At 43.3% G+C, this 17342-nt stretch overlaps 2 protein-coding genes across 4 annotated transcripts in view; both read right to left on the reverse strand.

The window, feature by feature from the left end:
- The window catches only part of OPN3 (opsin 3), a 42074-nt gene extending 26724 nt beyond the window's left edge, over positions 1 to 15350 (reverse strand). For 2 of the 3 annotated variants that reach the window (XR_011499463.1, XM_070501624.1), the window contains exon 1: positions 14845 to 15350. Coding sequence is in view for 2 of the 3 variants with exons in the window: in XM_070501624.1 (XP_070357725.1) it covers positions 14845 to 15217 (373 nt within the window). In the remaining variant the exon portion in view is untranslated. Of the gene's footprint in view, positions 1 to 4529; positions 11209 to 14844 lie in introns of those variants that run through there. The other variant, XM_044762650.2, reaches the window with a different exon arrangement.
- CHML (CHM like Rab escort protein) lies at positions 4530 to 10873 on the reverse strand. Its single transcript, XM_014858921.3, has one exon. It carries the CDS (start codon positions 10871 to 10873, stop codon positions 8912 to 8914), a length of 1962 nt encoding a protein of 653 aa, XP_014714407.1. The 3' UTR covers positions 4530 to 8911.
- Positions 15351 to 17342: the final 1992 nt, after the last annotated feature.

Genomic DNA, 17342 nt, shown 5'->3' on the forward strand with positions numbered 1-17342 from the left:
AAATGGATTATTTTATGTAACCGGCAAGTCCAAAGCGGCACTGGCTTCCGGCACAGTGTCCAACAGAAATATACTGTGAGCCACATAAGTGAGGGGTCTGAAAGAGCGTCAGCAGGGCTGTCTCTCCTCCCATCATTGGCTTGGGTGTTCTCTATTGGCGTAAGTCTCAGACACACTGGTAATCAAGGTACTGTCAGCTTCTGACTCATATCCTTGAGGCTTAACAAGCCCAGGAGAAAAGAAAGAGTGTATACCAAGGAATCCTAGAAAAGGAATTTTCCAAGTCCAGGAATAATCCAGGGGCAGGACCCACTACGTCAAACCCAGCAGGGCACATGTTTGCATTCCCAACAGGTCCATATCTGCCAGCTCTTTCTCAATTGTCTTCTGATTTCTCTTCCTTTCCTGCAGCACTCACACCCAATCAGTCGCTGAGTCATGCTGATTTAATCTCCTCCGGAGTTCTCAAATCTGTCCTACTAAGGCCCCAGTTCAGACCCTCATTACCTCTCACCAAACTATTGTAATAGCCTCTTGTCTGGTCTCTTTTCTACATCCTTGCCTCCCTTGGATTCATCCTCTATACAGACGCCAGTTATATACCCAAGTGCAACCTATTTCCTTGTTTAGTAACATTAAGTGTTGCTCCACTAAGACAAAGTCAAAACTCCTTAGCATACAAAGCCCTCCAAGACCTTCTAGAACCACCTCCTGGTTACCTTGTATGACAAAACCAAACCCATTTGCTTTTCCCCAAAACCTGTTCCCAATCTCGGTTAAATGGATTACACTGATTCAAGTACCAAAGCTGAAATTTTAATCATTTTCAATTCTTTTCTCTATTTTATCCATAACATAGTCATTTCCAGGTCTATGTTTATATTTCCAAGTTTTTCTCTGCCTGTTTCATTCCCATCACTCTGCCCTACCCAGGTCTTATCATATTTTCCCTCCTTACCAGTCATCTGCACCCAATCTCTGCTCCTTCTTTCTAGCCTCCCTCCACACTGCCACCGGGCTAAACTTTGTAAACATAAGCCTTCAACAGCTCCTCATTATCCACTGAATAAAAGTGCCCTAGCATTCAAGACCACCGAGAGCTGGCATGGTCAAGACCGCTGATGCTCTGGACCTGTGGCACCCAACCCACCTCTCCACACCAGCTCAGTGCACACCACTCTCTAGCCAGGCGCCGTCCCCAGTGTCCCCATGCCTTCGTTTTTGCAGCTCTCCCTGCATGGAATGCTGTTTTTCATATCAGCCTACAGAAATCCTTCTCAACCTTCAGAGCCCAGGTCTTTTCTTTCATGAAGCCTTCCCAGATTTCCCTAGTCAGACTTAAAATAATTTCATTGTGCATCCATTAAAGTTTATCTATACCTAGATCATAGAAATGATCACAGCCTGATTAATACAGTGGCTAATTGTGCATCAATGTCAGCCCCAATGGACTGGGAGTTCCGTTACTTACCAATTCTGTAACTTTCAGCGTTACTGAGCCATATTTCTCATCTATACATGGGAACATTAATTTCTACCTCACAGAGTTATTTTAAAAATTGAGATAATATATATAAAGAAATGAGAACAGTTCCTGGACTGAATCTGACAGCTCTCTGAAGACCACATCACATTGCAGTCCCTGCCTGTGGGTTATTTACAGAGTCAGACTGCCCGGGTTTGAAGCCAGGTCCACCACTTCCCAGCTGTGATCTCTCACTCAAGCTCTCTGTCTTTGCAGTGCCTGTTTCCCCATCTGCAAAATGGGGATGATAAGCGCACCTACCCAACTGGGCTGTTAGGAGAATTAAATAAGATAAACACAGCAAGCATTTAGAGAAGAGCTTGGCACACAGTAAAAGCTCAGTTAGTTATGGCTATTCTCTGTGTTTCTGGTCTAGACAGAAACCGGGCACAGTGCTCAGTAAATGTCGCACTGCGTTGGACCCTATGTTTCACGGTGCACGGTAACCTAGTTCAGGCTCTTCTCTGCATTAAGAATACTGACTCATTCCATCACAATTAGGTATTGTCTATAGTTAACCCCATCTACAAAAACGTCAAGCTGTTGCACTATCTCATCGCTTGGGGACCCATCAGTGAGTGTAAATGTGTGTATAATTCAATTAAAGACGGCTTGTTTACTCTTGTATTGGCTTTGCTGAAACTCACAAGATATTATTATATACATGTAATTGGACTAATTTGCCCATAGTGTGTCAAGTGAACAGCACGCCTCCAAATAGAAAGTTAGAATATTTTTACATTAATTTTGAGGCAGTTATTCGCAACGTATAGAAAGACATCATCTAAAAAGGTAATAAGGGAACATTACAAAAAACAGAAAAACAAAAAAGACATCATCCTTTCATTTCTATAACTGCTTTGCAGAGTTTACTCTATTTCTGGATGAGATGAATGATTTTAAAAAACCCCATCAAATCTCTAATCTGTATCCAACCATTGGGGCAGCATGAGAAATATTCCCTAATTCTCTTAATTTTGTTTTGGAGTTTGCTATAAACCCTCAGAAGGAAGCAATGTGGACCAGAGAGGGGAGGGAAGCGGGGAGCGCTGGGCACGGATGGAGGCAGTGGCTCCTGCCTAAGAGCAGATCTCGGGCTTTCAAACAGCACATTTCTTTCTGGAGCCTGTGCAGTGCAGGACGCCGTGGGGAGCACAGAGGGACAGCACACAGAGACTGTTTTAAAGGAGATTACAGTCTCATGACAAACCATTTCCAGAGCAGTTCTCATCCTTTGCTTTTTCTTTTTAATAAACACCTGGTTGGTATTTACGTTTCAACAACAGAGGGCATTACAAATAATGTTATGTCATCATAAATCGGGCCTGTTAGAGGAACAGGACACGTAGCTCGTTTCTCTATAATCCTTCACAGAAATCATATTAGGAAATTAACCTAATTAATTGCCTAAAAACAAGACTTCCTGCTCTTCCTCGGCAGTACGATCCCCGAAATTTCTTCTTTATAATGGACAATAAAAATACTGACATCGGCACAAGAACTTTTAACTATAAATTGAACTTACACATATATTAATGTATGATGATGTAAAAAATAATACTTCCCCATACTGGATTAGTAATATTTCTGTTCTGATTTTTGGATATAAGGGATGAATAAATAAAGGAACAATAAATAAAAGTCTCAAACAAACAGAAATGGGGTGCTTAAGGGCTCTAACTACACGACCTATAACAAAAAGAACTGGCATAAACCCCATTGCACTAACGTCCCCAAGGATTCCTCTTTCTTTAAAACTATACAATGGATTTCTTCTGACTGAAGTAAAAACAGGGACTTTGTCAATCCTGCACCTCTGAATCCAAAGTCACTCCTTTTCTTCTGAGAATGTGTATCCCTTTACTCATATTAGTTGCTCAGAGTGTATTAAGCGTTAAACATATTTTTAGCAACAAGCAAATGTCAAAATTATAGGACATCAGCAGGAACCAATAAAGATAATGTATATAAAAAAATGAAGCTCTTGACATAAAGACCAGGATAAAGAAAGTTTGTTCTGACTTCAGGTGTGAGCTTAAATAATCAACTCTCTTCTCCCTCTTCTAACCCCAGAGGTTACCACTTTACGCAGATTTTAATTTATAGGATTTTTGTTTATTTGTTGAAAAATAAATGTATTCTAAAATTCTAGAAGCCACCACTTTTAAAACAGTGATTTATGTGTTATGCACTCATGTGCAATAAATAACTCTCTTAAGATGGAGGCAAAGCAGAACAGCTACATTTCAATTTTAGTTAAGATCTGAATACTTACTAGGCGAGAGTCCAGGCAAGTCACTCAAGTCCTCCAAGTATTATCTGTAAAATGGAGACAAATACCTGTCCTTTCTTACCTTACACGGTGGTCCTGAGGTTCACACGAGAACAGGGAGTTGTCAGGGGAAAAGCGGCCTTCCTACAAATGCTCTACAGATCTGCGGTCCTAACACTCACGTCAGGGTCAGATTCTTTCACAGGAATCACTCAGACTCTTTGTTCGCGCCTTACAGAAAGCTGGAGGGACTGTGTCCCCTGCTGTTGACATGGGAATACATGTGGCTGTCGGTTACAAGGATAAGAACTCGATCGCCACTTGTGCGAATCCAAATCCATCCTTCCTTTCCCTAGGCTCCAAGACTCCCAAATGAAGTGTGTTCTTGGATTAGGGGCCATACTTTAATTAGTATGAAACGTCTTCATGCTGATGTCCTGGAACGCATTAATACTACTTCTATGATTTCCACCTCTGGCTCTGAGGTTTCCACTTAAAAAAACTATTGTCACAGTACACCTTCGTATTTCTTAATACTGGGCAACCGAGATAAGATACAAAGTCCATCTTGACCAAGAATTCTTTTCCACCAAGAGCTGTAAAACTTTCTGTCGTGTTTCTGGAGATTATCTTTTGACTTTAACATCTAAAAACATATATATTTTTCCATTTAAAGGAGAATTTTACAAGTTTCCAAGAAATCAACAATTTTCTCATCAACTTAGTAAAACATTTTACCAATTAATCTTTTATTTTTTTATTGCACACATCAGTATTTTACAGAAAAAATTAAAGAACCCCTTAATGTGAAACTCCAATTAATTATGTTTTCTTCTGATTCTTTTCAATGTAGAGACCTAAATTTTCACACAAATATAATCAGTAAATACAATAATGTGTTCTAACACTTTTGAGTCTCATTTAAACATTTTTTCCATACGATTTGACATATATCCACATTCATGAGTAAATAAGTCTATGATAGCAATAGCAATACATCAAAATTTACTGATCCATTTCCTTATTATTGGGCTTTTTTTAACTCAAATTAATGGAATTGCTAGAAATATATTTGTACAAGTAGCTTTTTTTTCTCTTAAATACTTCCCTGGGCATATGGTACTCAAAGTGAGTTAGATCTATCAAAAGATAGATTGGTTAGAGAGTTCCTATTATATTCGTCTAAACAGTTCTTTACAAAACTACTAATATAACATTGCCACTACGAGGACACGTGATTTAAAAATCTTTTGCTAATATAATAGCATGAACAAGGTCAAAGTTGTTCACTTTGCATTTTTCATATTAGGAAATCTGAATATTCTAAGAATTGACTTTTATTTGTACCTTCTCATTTGTAGCCAATCCTTTTATAAATTTGCCTAGTAAAGAGCAGAAAGGTTTATGAATTTGCATGTACTTTTTACAAAATATTAAGCATTTTATCCATGTGTAATGCAAGTAGCTTTTTTTTACGCCATCTCTTCTGCTTCTTTTGTCTTCTTCCTATTTAGTACAGACTTTCCATTTTTATTTTAGTTGATATCTACCTTGTCAATAATGTTTTTCATTGCCATAAAGTTTCCTTTGTACCATTATTGGGATGAGAATCGTAGTCTTTTTATTTTCCTCTTTATACTTAACATTTTAGTTCATCTGGAATGAACTGTGTTATCATATGTAAAGTAGATCTAATTCCTTAGATGAAGTCAAGACTATAAAATTTTGGTTTTCGGGCTCCTTATTTACTTCTTTTCCATTACACTAGGTTGTAGTTCCTTCAGCCTGCTTCTACCTCAGCATCTTACTTAATTTATCTCAATATAGTTGTACAACTTTGGCTCGTATATATTAATATATATTTTTTAAATTGTAGTTTGTCACTGCTGGGACCTGAAAATGAGATTAACTTTTAAAATTTTTATATCCTGCAACTTTCTGAATTAGTCTTTCACAGTCAGTATGCTTACACACCATGGGTTTCGCTGGTTATAGAGCCCTGTTAATAGAAAATATTTGTGCTGCTTTCTTTCCTTACCTTTCTCATTTTGTGAATGCTCATTAAAGTTTTATTACAATGACAAACTTCTTCAATTATATATAAATAAAAGTGGTGCCAAGATTGTTCAGTTTCTGCTTGAGAAATGTTTCTTATACGTTTTTCCAATAGGAACAATGTTTTCAGTAACTATCACACTATGAGAAATCAACAAAATCATTACAGAGATAATTAAATCAAAGATGCATAATGAATTTTACTGAGATTTTTAAGTCATATTTAGTTAATACTTTGGATTTTTACTTTTTTGTTCTGTTGATGTTGATTTAATAGTTATTCTGCTGAACACCAGTTTCATAATCCTGAGTCATAGGAAATAATTATTATTATATGTTGTGTATTTTCTAATATTCTATTTTGAGTTTTGCATCTGATCAGAATGAGACCCTTTTCAAAACGCTTGACTTCTAATATCTAGGCCATTATTTGCCTCAAAATGCGAATATTAGCATGTCATCCTTCATGATAAATAAATAGATATTATTCTTTGACATAGATATTATTCATTTGAAAAAGTTCACCAATGAGGGTACAATTCCAACTCATCAGAAAACTATACTAGTCTATAACATCCCCTAATTTTTTTAATGCTTTTTATTGGTTATAACTTTTCTCATTTCCAATTTGTTGTTTTGCATTCAAGTAAGAAAGTAATATATTCATTTTGTTAGTTTTTAAAACCACCCTTATTTTGGACTGCTCTAACACTCTTTTCCTGTTTCCATCATGTTTGGCTCTACCATCTTTTGCAATTTCTCATTGTTCCTTTTCTCTAGTTTTTATGAATAAGAATATTCATGATACTGAAATTGAAATTTTTTTCAATAGGTCTGGATTACCTTCACTTCCATTTTATTTATCATCTTAAATTCTTTTTCTTTTTATTTCTTTTGTGAGGAAGATTGGCCCTGAGCTAACATCTGTTGCCAATCTTCCTCTTTTTGCTTGAGGAAGATTGTCACTGAACTAACATCCATGCCAGTCTTCCTCTCTTCTATGTGGGATGCCGCCACAGCATGGCTTGACAAGCGGTGCTGGGTCTGCACCCAGGATCCTAACCTGTGAACCCCCGGCTGTGGAAACACAGCATACGAACGTAACCACTACACCACCGGGCCAGCCCTCATCTTAAATTCTTTTCCATTTTAATGACTATTTTTTAGATCTATTTTAGGCATTTCAGTTGTTTTGATAGGTTTAAATCTTAGGATCCACCCAATAATACTACTTTGCTATAATGCAAAAAATGTATATAAATATTAATACAAACTCAAGACTTCTCTACTTTTGGTAAGCTGTGAATTACTTCAATCTTTCTTGTTTCATTTTCCTCACATACAGAAGAGCACAAAAGACCATTCAGAGCATATTCTGGCCTAGTAACATCTGTATCCCTTTATGAGATGTTCAGATCAAAAGACAGATTATTAAAAAGCATTATTTTGTTAAAACTTAGCCAAATTCTGCTTCAGTGAGATCAACAGCCCTAAACTATCTTTTTAGTTAATCTCAGTCTTCACACTTCTCTGATTCAGTACGCTGAGAGACCAAGGTCTGTCCACTTTGCTTCACCAGCAGCACTACACTGATTCCCCGGGCGCCTCTCCTTCTCCTCCAGAACCTGCACTCTTCTAACAGTTTCTTAGTGGAAAGATTTTGAAATCACGCAAGTCTGGATTCCAGTCTTAGCTCTTCCACATACCAGACTCTGAGCACATTATCAATTCTTTATTTCCTCTGTGAAAATGTATTCAACAATATCTGCCTCGAGGGGTTGTTGAGAAAAACTGTAATGAGTAATTTACACAGTAAATGCTCTATTCCAGAACAAAAACTGCCATTGAAGGGCTCTCTTCCAATAGGATTATCATTCTCCATCTCAGGGGTGGAAACGGCACCAAAAGGGAAGGAAGTTTACCTCTCCCGGCAGCTCCACAGGCTTTCACCACTGCAGTACAACCAGCTTTACAACTTCTAGTGGTTCTGGGAACAAAAAATGTTTCTATCCTCTAGATTCCAGCCAAGAGGCCAAGTGATCATGAAGGCTGTCACCTGGACATGGCAAATCCTCTGAGGCCCCCCTATCGGCTGCATGAGTGTTGCTAACTGGAGGGGCAGATCTGGCCAACAAGGTGGACTACTTCACCCTCAGGAGAAACCTGGGGAAAGAAGGCCTGGGTGGGAAATGCCTCCCTCAGTTCCTCCTTAGGAATTGCAGAACTGCCATTCTGAAGGCCCTTTTCCGGCGGCAATTTTAATTTTTCTTTTGGCCTGAGTTACACGTTCAGTTCTTTTCTTTTAGGTGCCAGAGCAGGGCTCTGCAGAAATTTTCTGAAGTATTAAACCAGAACTAATCTTATCCCCTAGATCTTCGGAATGAGCTTCCCAAGAATGAGCTCTTTAACTACTGACTGAACTCTCGGACTCTGGAATGCAGAAGACTGTGGTGGCAGCACTGCTCATGGGTTACAAGTGTCAAGCAGGAGAATGAAGCTGCAAGATGTACTGTGAACATCAGACCTTCACAAATAAAGGATCATGCAAAGCTAATCTTTCAACAATTCCAGACAAGTGCACTTTATCGTACTGACACTTGAGTCAGCTGCTGTTGCTCCCACCATGTCTATACGTTTATATTATATACAAAAGACCCACACAATTTACTCTGTGTGTGTGTCAGCTGCAAAAGCAATTAAAATACTCCTTAGATATTATTGTTACTGTAGACAATAATTAAATCAGAAGACCATTAGCAGATGCAATATTACCTTCCTTTAAGCACAGCTGCTAACATGGAACCCTCACACATATACCCAGCCCTAAAATAAAGCTAGTCCTGTTTAAGAGGCTGAATCATGGAGCCCATTCTGAAACAGAAAGAAGTCCAAAAACCAATAAATCAGTGACCAATAGGTTAACAAAGCATCCAATGACTGAATGTCTCAAAGACAATTAAGGACAATATTTGCATAGCATTCATCACATAACCACTTCTAATACTCATATTCTGATGCCATGGTGAAAGCCCAAAGTAACCTTTCCAGTTTGCTTTTTTCTAATTTTGAAGGTGGTTCTCATGGTTTTCTAGGTTTTTGCAATCCTCAGAAGATTCTAGTTTGGCAATTATTCTATTAGTGGTTCCAGGAGCCTCTGGCTGCTTGTCATCGCCGTCAAAGATAATGTCTTCTGGATTAGGAGGTGGAGGGCAGAATTCTTCACTTGGAAAGATCTCCTGGAAAAGCGTTTGAGCTTGCCTGACTGCGTGCTCATTTCCTAGTCCACAGTCAGGCCCAGAGCAGACATAAACATTGGAAGGTAAGCCATTATAGGAGCTTCTGCTGATTCCTGAGGAATCCCTCATATTAAAATAAAGAGCCCACAAGAGTCTTGGCTTTGTAAGTCCTTCCCTGTCTGTTTCTGTTTCAGCATATGGAATGAATAATTTCCTCACCACTGATTCTAAGTCTTCTCTTGCTGTTTTAGAGGATGAACAGGTCAAATGTACCAGATAAGTGTCTTTCATGCATGTCATCGTTGAAGAACATAGTTCAGTGACCCGAACAGCACACATTCCTGGTTCCGCCGGAGGCACTATCAAAATGGAAATCTGCTGATCTGAATCGGTCTTTAGTACAGACTGATCCGTAATGAGCACTGCCCTGGAGATCTGCTTATACTGCACATTTGAGCACGTGTCCTCAGAAAGGTAACTGTCCTCCACAATAAAATATTTAGCATTTATTCTTTGGCCAAAGTGATCTATGATTGCTTGACATCTTCCCGATTCTTTGTCAACTACAAGGCATTGTATTTTATGGCAAAGACAATAGATTCCACCAAAAACTGCACACATCCTGCAGAAACACTGGGGAACTTCTCCTTGGCCATACAAGGGGAATAAAAAGGGGGTGTTGCCGAATCGGCCAAGACACTGAAGGAAGTTTTTTGTTGCTTTAAGGCCATCTATTGTAGTGCAAGACGACTCTGTCATTGCAATTGAGTGCAGCACAAAATGTTGGAGGTTGGGGGTTAATTTTTTAGTTTTTAAGTACTCTGAAAAAGAGCATTGCATGAAAGCTTGGTATTCCTCAGGATGTTGTTCATAGTCTAAACAAAATGTAAGAAATTTCATTAGCATCCTCTTTTCAACCATGGTGAGTGCTTTGCTGTTAAAGACATCTGCTCTGGAACAAGGCACCTGTTCTACTTTTCCTTCTCGAAATGCAAGAATCCTAGTGACATTTTTAAATTCTGCATAACGACTAACATTTGATTTGATTAAAAGATCAATTAGCAATCCTTGAGAATATAGCAGCTTTGATACCAAATCAATATTAAACCTCCTGCCTTCTTTAACTATTTGAGAGTAAGTAATCCTATTTCTCTTTGGTTGATCAGTGCTATCTTCCACTATAAGTTTGTTTTCATCTTTAGCTCCATCTGAAACTGTGTGTGTATAAGTTTTATCTCCACGATTATTTTCTTTCGCCAGGGTTTCCTCTACATCCGTGACTTCTGGCGAAATCTCTCCATCGTTTTCTGGAGTGTCTTTGGCAGGCATCTCATGCCTTGTAACGCACGAAGAGGGTGTTTCTTCAGACAAGCATGCTGGAACCAGAGGGTTGGTGAGGGGAGTGGGTGCTACCCAGGAAGGAGTTCTCTGTAGGGCATCAGTCTCTTCAGTATTGTCATCCACATCCTGACTGGCATAACAGAACACTTCTGTGTGCTGAATGGTTTTGTCCTTGCTGCAAAGGGTGATGGCTTCTTCTGTTTCATGGATCAGGTCCTGCCACGCAGCAGAACCTTCTTCCCCAGGGTCACTGTTTTGCTGACACTCCAACCAGGACAGCAATGCCGAAAAGCTGAAACTAGCCCAGTTTCCTCCATAGTAACTTCTTGAATCAAGATGCAAAACCCTCTGACCACTTCTTGAACATGCAGCTGCAAGGATGGATTCAGGCAAACCTGTCCCTATTACAATCACATCAAACTCTGTCGGGAGACTGTCCGCCATCCTGGGAGGTAGAGCATCTGGTGACAGCTGCCAATGAAGGAAATGTGTATGAATCTCAGCTGAGGGCTCAGATGAGGTGTGAATATGCTGTAATGAAATCTCTCCTTGTGATGTTCCAGTTCATCCCAGAAGTATCAAGGTTGCAGGTCCTAGCTGTTTAACTCTTACCCTTTTTTAATATTTTTTTCTTATAGGTCAGTAGCATAAAAACACGACAAAGTACATCTAATCACATCAAGAATACTAAAATGGATGTGTTGTTTTCATTTCTGCATTTCACCTTAGCAGTAAATGTCAAAATGCATCACACATGCATTTCTGACTGGAACTCTCCTCTGAAAGAAGAAAATTCAAGAAAGAATACAATTGTAAACGATTTAGGAGAAAAGTAATTTCATGCAACAGCAATCACAATCCACTGGAGCCTGGCTCGTTAGCAGGACAGAAGCCTCTACCAAAGCAAGTTATTCAGTGCTCTCTCACCTGTTGTCTGATTTCTTGAAAATGAACAATAGAGATATACTCCTCCAAATCAGGCAGTTCAGTCATGAAGAATGGACATGATAACGTTCCACAAAAATAAAGAAGAATGAACATAATACAATTCTCTAACTTTTGCTTTTAAGAAAATTAATATTTGAATGAAATTATACCGCACTGTGAGCTTAGCCTATAAGAAAGTGTGGCTCCCCTGTGTTTATGGAAACAGACTACATACTATGTGCACAATATCATGAATAGGAATATTTCTGTGGCCAATACAGTCTGTGGGTGATCCTAGGACAGCTGACTTTCCCAAGTCCCACCCACCCTTAGGATCTCACGGTATCAACATGAGACTATTTCAACTGAATTAACCAGTCAGATGATTACAAAAGGATTAATTCAGTAAAACAACTGTCATTTTAAAATATTTAAGTGCATGAAAAAATAGGTCTACTGAAGGGAAAATGTATTTATAACAAATCTTTGTACGAAAATACATATACACATGTATATTTTTAGGTGTAAGTTAAAAAGGAAAATTCCCGGGTTCATATGTTAAAATATCTTAATATAATAACACCTACTTCTAATATGTGAATGGCATGGCTTGCATTTTGCCGGACTCTGGCTCTATGACCTTGAATCTCTGTCTCCCAAGAGAAAAGTCTGTCTCAACACCCTCTGCCAAGCTTAACATGTTGTCTATTCTTGTTTTTGCAGGGGTAGGAGGCAGTAGTGAAGAAAGGCTCTCCTGTTAACCTTGGGCCTAACACTGGCTATATTCCATGTGCAGAACATTGGTGTGGCACTGGGTGTGGCCAGAGATAGAAAAGCTAAGGGGGAAAAGGCACACTCAGCTGGAAGTCTTTAGGCTAAAGTGCTCCACACAGCATCTGCTAGGGGGCCGTTCTGTCATTCCTCATTGCGCAGGAAGGGTGCGAGTTCTCTGAGCTCTGATTTCCCTAACCATCAAACTTACCAAAATCGAGATCAGTATAAACCAGGCCCACCTAGGCTAAGATGATCAATTATCTTGGACATTTGTAAAACAAGCCATTCAAGAGTAAATTGACTAGTTCACTGAACTGACTGGTCAATTTAAGTGAAATGACAATCTTAATAGTTCTATCTAGTCAAAGGCTCTGCCTCCAGGATATCAGGGAGTCCTTGTTTTCAGCATTCCCTGAGAAATCAAGAATTGAGCACAGGATGAAGCGGCTGCCTGGCCTACTCATATATATATGTAAGTGTCTGAATGGCTTATTCTGCCTTCTTACAGTAGGGTTGCAGAGGATGGAACCCATGGGAGTATATGAAGAAGTGTAACCATAGGATGTGCTTATTCCTGGCTTAGAAGAGAACAGAGCTGAAGGTGGGAGTAAGAGGAGAGGATACAAGCCTAAGTGCTAAAACCAGGCACCTTCTAACTACAGATATCAAAGAAGTCCTCAAAATACATAGCAAGTAGGACAAGACAAAATTAAAGAACATTTAGCTCCACTACCCCATAAAAGAGATAGGGAAACTGATGGCTGGAGAGGTTAAGAGACTGAGAAAGTCCACAAGATGGGTTAGCCAGAGAATTGAGAGTAGGACCCACTCTCGTGCCATCAGGCCAGCAGTCTTTCCACCTGACAGGGCAGCCTCTCCAGAAGCCTCTGGAGCAAGCAGCCACTTCTGGCATTTTGTTATTTCCTCCCCTTCAATACTCCATGGTTGGTTCGTTCCTGCTCAGGGGTAACAAAGGGGGAAGCCCCTCCTTTTCATCTCTAACTCCTACCTGGAAGCACAATCCTTGGGATTTACCCCAGGCGAAAAAATTCTTAATCTTTGCTAAGAATTTTTAAGCTCCATCATAGCCCACAATTGACTGGTCTCCCAGGGCTTAAACAAGTCTCTCAATCGCTTACCCCAGAGTTTCCACCCCTAATTGAAAGGCAGGGATAAAGTCATGGTTGAAAGCACTAAGCAAATGCCCAGAGAAACAGAGCAGTCATCAGGCAAAATACTGTGTGGTGAACGTTTCCGGCAGTCTTAGAAAACCCCTCTGACGGGGACTGGAGCCGAGCAGGGATGACGAAGGAGGGAAAAAGGATGGAAGCGACAGCAGACAGACACAGCAGGGTGGGGGCGCAGAGGGAAGCCATGAGGAAGAGGGTGAACCTTGTACTAATAAAGAACTCAATATACCCTTGTTTTCAAACTCCCGGGCATAAGGTCGGGACAGAAACAGAATTTCCCAGCACAGAAAGAGCACTTCTCCTAAATAAGAACTTTCCTGCCTGTACCAAACCCCTCCCACCCATTTTAGGGAGCGTTAATGACGACACTTTAAGCTTGAGCTTGAATCACCTCTTTAAAGCTTAGCCCTGCCTAAAAAAATGCCTGACCAGGTATTTTAAGCTAATATGAAGAGTGTAATCACATAGGTATCTATATCCCCACTACATACACTTACAGACCCCTCCTAAGTTTCAAATCTTTGTACAAACGAAATTTCTGGAGCACACACAAAAAGATAATTTCTTCTCCACGCTGAGAAAACCACAACTTCGATGATACTCTGGGTGGATCATCCTTCAAAATGTCAAGGCTCAGCGAGACTTAAATGTCCCCTAAGGATTAGCAGTATCGTTTCAATAACTCTTCAATTAACAATCCAGTTCTACTTTAGTGAAACCTTCTGGCTGCACAGGTAATTATTTGTTCATCTGAGTTGGGATTCCCTGAGCCATGTACAACCTCACCTTAGATTTTGGTGTGCTGGAACCTACAGGGAGGAAAATATAGTAAAAATAGTTTATGGGGCTCATGCCAATTTGCATTCTGAGGACCTGAATTAAAAGATCTCACTTCCCGGGAAGCATGCAAAGGTTTACAACAGCTAATGAGCAACATTTTTTTTAAAAAAAATTACACATTGCTACTCTGTTAGGTTTCTATGTTTCATTTTAGGAAAGAAATAGTATATGAATTAAATCTCTTCTCATCACCCTCTCCAACTTTCGCGAGTTAATCACTTTTTCTTGAATCTCTTGACTCTAGGGTCCCTCGTTTCTTCCCACAAAGTGTAAAAGACGGTTGTTTCGTGCCCTGTTGAATTCTATGAGGAGGTGAACACAGAGACAGGAGATGAGATGGAGCTAAAAGGGGAGCTGGGATGCAGCCCGGCTGCGTTAGGGCCGGCGGGGTGAGGAGCTGCAGGGAGGCGGCCGGAGCAGGGAGGGGGGCGCGGCCGGAGCAGGGAGGGGGGCGCGGCCGGAGCAGGGAGGGGGGCGCGGCCGGGGGGAAGCAGGGGGCGCGGCCGGGCGGGGAGCAGGGGGGCGCGGCCAGGTGGGGAGCAGAGGGGCGCGGCCGGGGTGGGGGGAGCTGGGGGTCGCGTCCAGCCGGGAGCCGGGGAGCGCGGCCGGGAGGCGGGAGGGCGCGCAGGGCGGGGGCGAGGCAGGGCCCGGAGTGTGCAGAGGAGCGCAGGAGGCCCGACTCACCGCAGAGGCTGCTGCTAAAGCCGTCCCACGCGCAGCCCACGGCGTCCCACACCCAGCCGTTCCGCAGGCAGGACACGAAGGTAAAGGTGACCCCGAAGAGGGCCACCAGCAGGTCGCTGAGGCTGATGTTGACCAGCAGGAGGTGGGTGGGCGTGCGGAGCCGCGGGAACTTGGAGTAGAGGACGAGCACCAGCAGGTTGTTGCCCACGCCCAGCAGCCCGAGGCAGCCGAGCAGCAGCGCCAGGCGTTCGTAGGTGCCCGGGCTGAAGAGCGGCGCGGGGCTCAGCGGCCCCGCCGGCCCCGGGTCCTCAGCGCCCGCCGCCGCGCCGCCCTCCCAGGAGCCCTGGCCGCCGCTGCGGTTCCCCGCGTACATGGCCCGGCCAGGCGCTCAGCCACCCGCCCGGCCCGCGACGCGCTCTGCACTGGGTGGGGCGCGGGCTCGGCCGCCCGCTCGGGCCATTGTGCGCGCGGGCCCGCCCCGCCCGCGCCGCCGCCCCGCCTCCCCGCCTCCCCGCCCCCCCGCCCCGCCGCCCGCCCCGCCTCCCCGCCCCCCCGCCCCGCCCCGCCTCCCCGCCTCCCCGCCCCGCCCCGCCTCCCCGCCTCCCCGCCCCGCCCCGCCTCCCCGCCTCCCCGCCTCCCCGCCTCCCCGCCTCCCCGCCTCCCCGCCTCCCCGCCTCCCCGCCCCGCCCCGCCTCCCCGCCGCCCGCCCCGCCTCCCCGCCCCGCCGCCCCGCCGCCCGCCCCGCCTCCTCGCCGCCCCTGACTCCCGGGGCGCCCGCGCTGCCCGACCCTCCCGGTGTGCGCGCTCCCGCCGCTCCCCCAACCCCTGGCGGTGCTACTGCCTCCCCCAACAGCTCGCCAGGTCCCCCTACCGCTGCCCCATCGCGTGCCCGCGAGCGTGCACGCGCGTTGGGGCGAGCCGGGAGGGTAAGGCTCACTTAAGCCTTCGCTCCCTCCTGAAGGAGCCTGAGCGCCTGCGCCTGCCCTGTGCTGGCTGGAGGGTTGGGTGAGGGACTCCCGCCCTAGGCTTCTCCCCTTACCGGGAAGCTGTAACAACCCTCTGCTAGCCTACAGCGCCACCCTCATCTCACACGCTTAATGTAAGCCCCGGGCTGGACCCCAAGGCCTGCCAATAGTGTCCTCTGTCCCGCTCTAAGTGGTAGGAGTATCCTGTTACTGAGGTACGCCAAGCCCTTCGCTGGCAGTGACTGTCCAAGCCGTGCCTTCAAGCTTCAACCTAAATCTAGCAGGTATAGAGACGTGGGTGCTTTATTTAGAACAGCACACATTTGCCACGTGGCCGTTTCCCCAGTAGCAATGAATATATAGTACAAGTCAAATATAGATTGTGAACGTGATCACTCTCTGCCAGGGCTCTGTCCCTCTGTCCCTGAAAAGTCCCTAAAAAGGCCCCACAGGAGGACCTGAGCCAGACCTGCAGGCTGTCCAGTGGTGGCCGGTGTTTGTGGAAGGGCAACTGTTTACCCCTCCCACCTCTGTTCAAAACACCAGTAAAGAATGACTCGCTGCAATGAATCCCTCTTCCAGATTTCCCTGGAGACAGAATCTGGTAGGCAGGGCGGGGTCAGCTCTCCGCCCTGGTGCATTGAGCAATAGCCGAAGGGCAGTGTGCTCTGCCCTCAAAACCTTGGTTTGTCTTTCACGTTTCCAATCTGGACTTGACATCTCTGAGACTAACCTACCCACTCCTTTAAAAAACTCATTTAATTATATATTTTAGATTTATGCAACCATTTAACAAGTTCTGTATGTTTAATGTCCACCGTGTTTTCAGATAGTGCCGAGTATACAGTAAATTCTCAATAAATATTGGTTGAATGAATGAATAAAGAAGGAATCACTGATGTTTTTTCTGAAGTATTCATTCATTCTTTCTCTCTTTGGGGCTGAGTCCCTGCCCTCATAAAGCTCAAATTCTAGTGGTTTTGGGAGAGCAGATGATAAATAAGTAGAAGCAGAGGGTGTCAGTTGCTGATAAGTACCATAAAGAAGGATCAGGCAGAGAAAGGGTGTGCGGGAGGGAAGGCAGAGGATGCTATTTTGTACACGGTGGTCATGGACAGCATCACAGAGGACTGCAGGCATAGGACAGATGTCCTGGGGTGGTTGTACCAATATGACTGGAGCAGAATGAGAATGAAGAAGTGAGGGCAGAGAGATGGGTGAGCAGTGACTGGCCAGATCATGCGGAAGCTTGGCTATTTTAGCAAAAGACCTTTGGCTTTTCCTCTATCAGAGTAAAGCCCAGTGCAACACCTATGCGAGAGGAATCCTAACAGTAAGGAAATAAAGGAATAAGAGGCTTTGAGCAAATTTTTAAGAATTTTGATAGAGTTATTTTTACAATACTATGAACTGTTAAGGATATTTATTATACTTGACAGAAACAGGCACTGATACCACAATATGATTTATTTTGCCAATAATGTGTGTTTCTATTCATCTTCAGAATTACGTAATGATAGGATGATAGCAACA

The sequence above is a fragment of the Equus asinus genome, chromosome 30 (assembly GCF_041296235.1).
Source record: "Equus asinus isolate D_3611 breed Donkey chromosome 30, EquAss-T2T_v2, whole genome shotgun sequence".
Taxonomy (NCBI): domain Eukaryota; kingdom Metazoa; phylum Chordata; class Mammalia; order Perissodactyla; family Equidae; genus Equus; species Equus asinus.

Bases quoted from the DNA above. Each gene is read 5' to 3' on its own strand.
- CHML (XM_014858921.3), bottom strand. From the start codon at position 10,873: ATGGCGGACAGTCTCCCGACAGAGTTTGATGTGATTGTAATAGGGACA.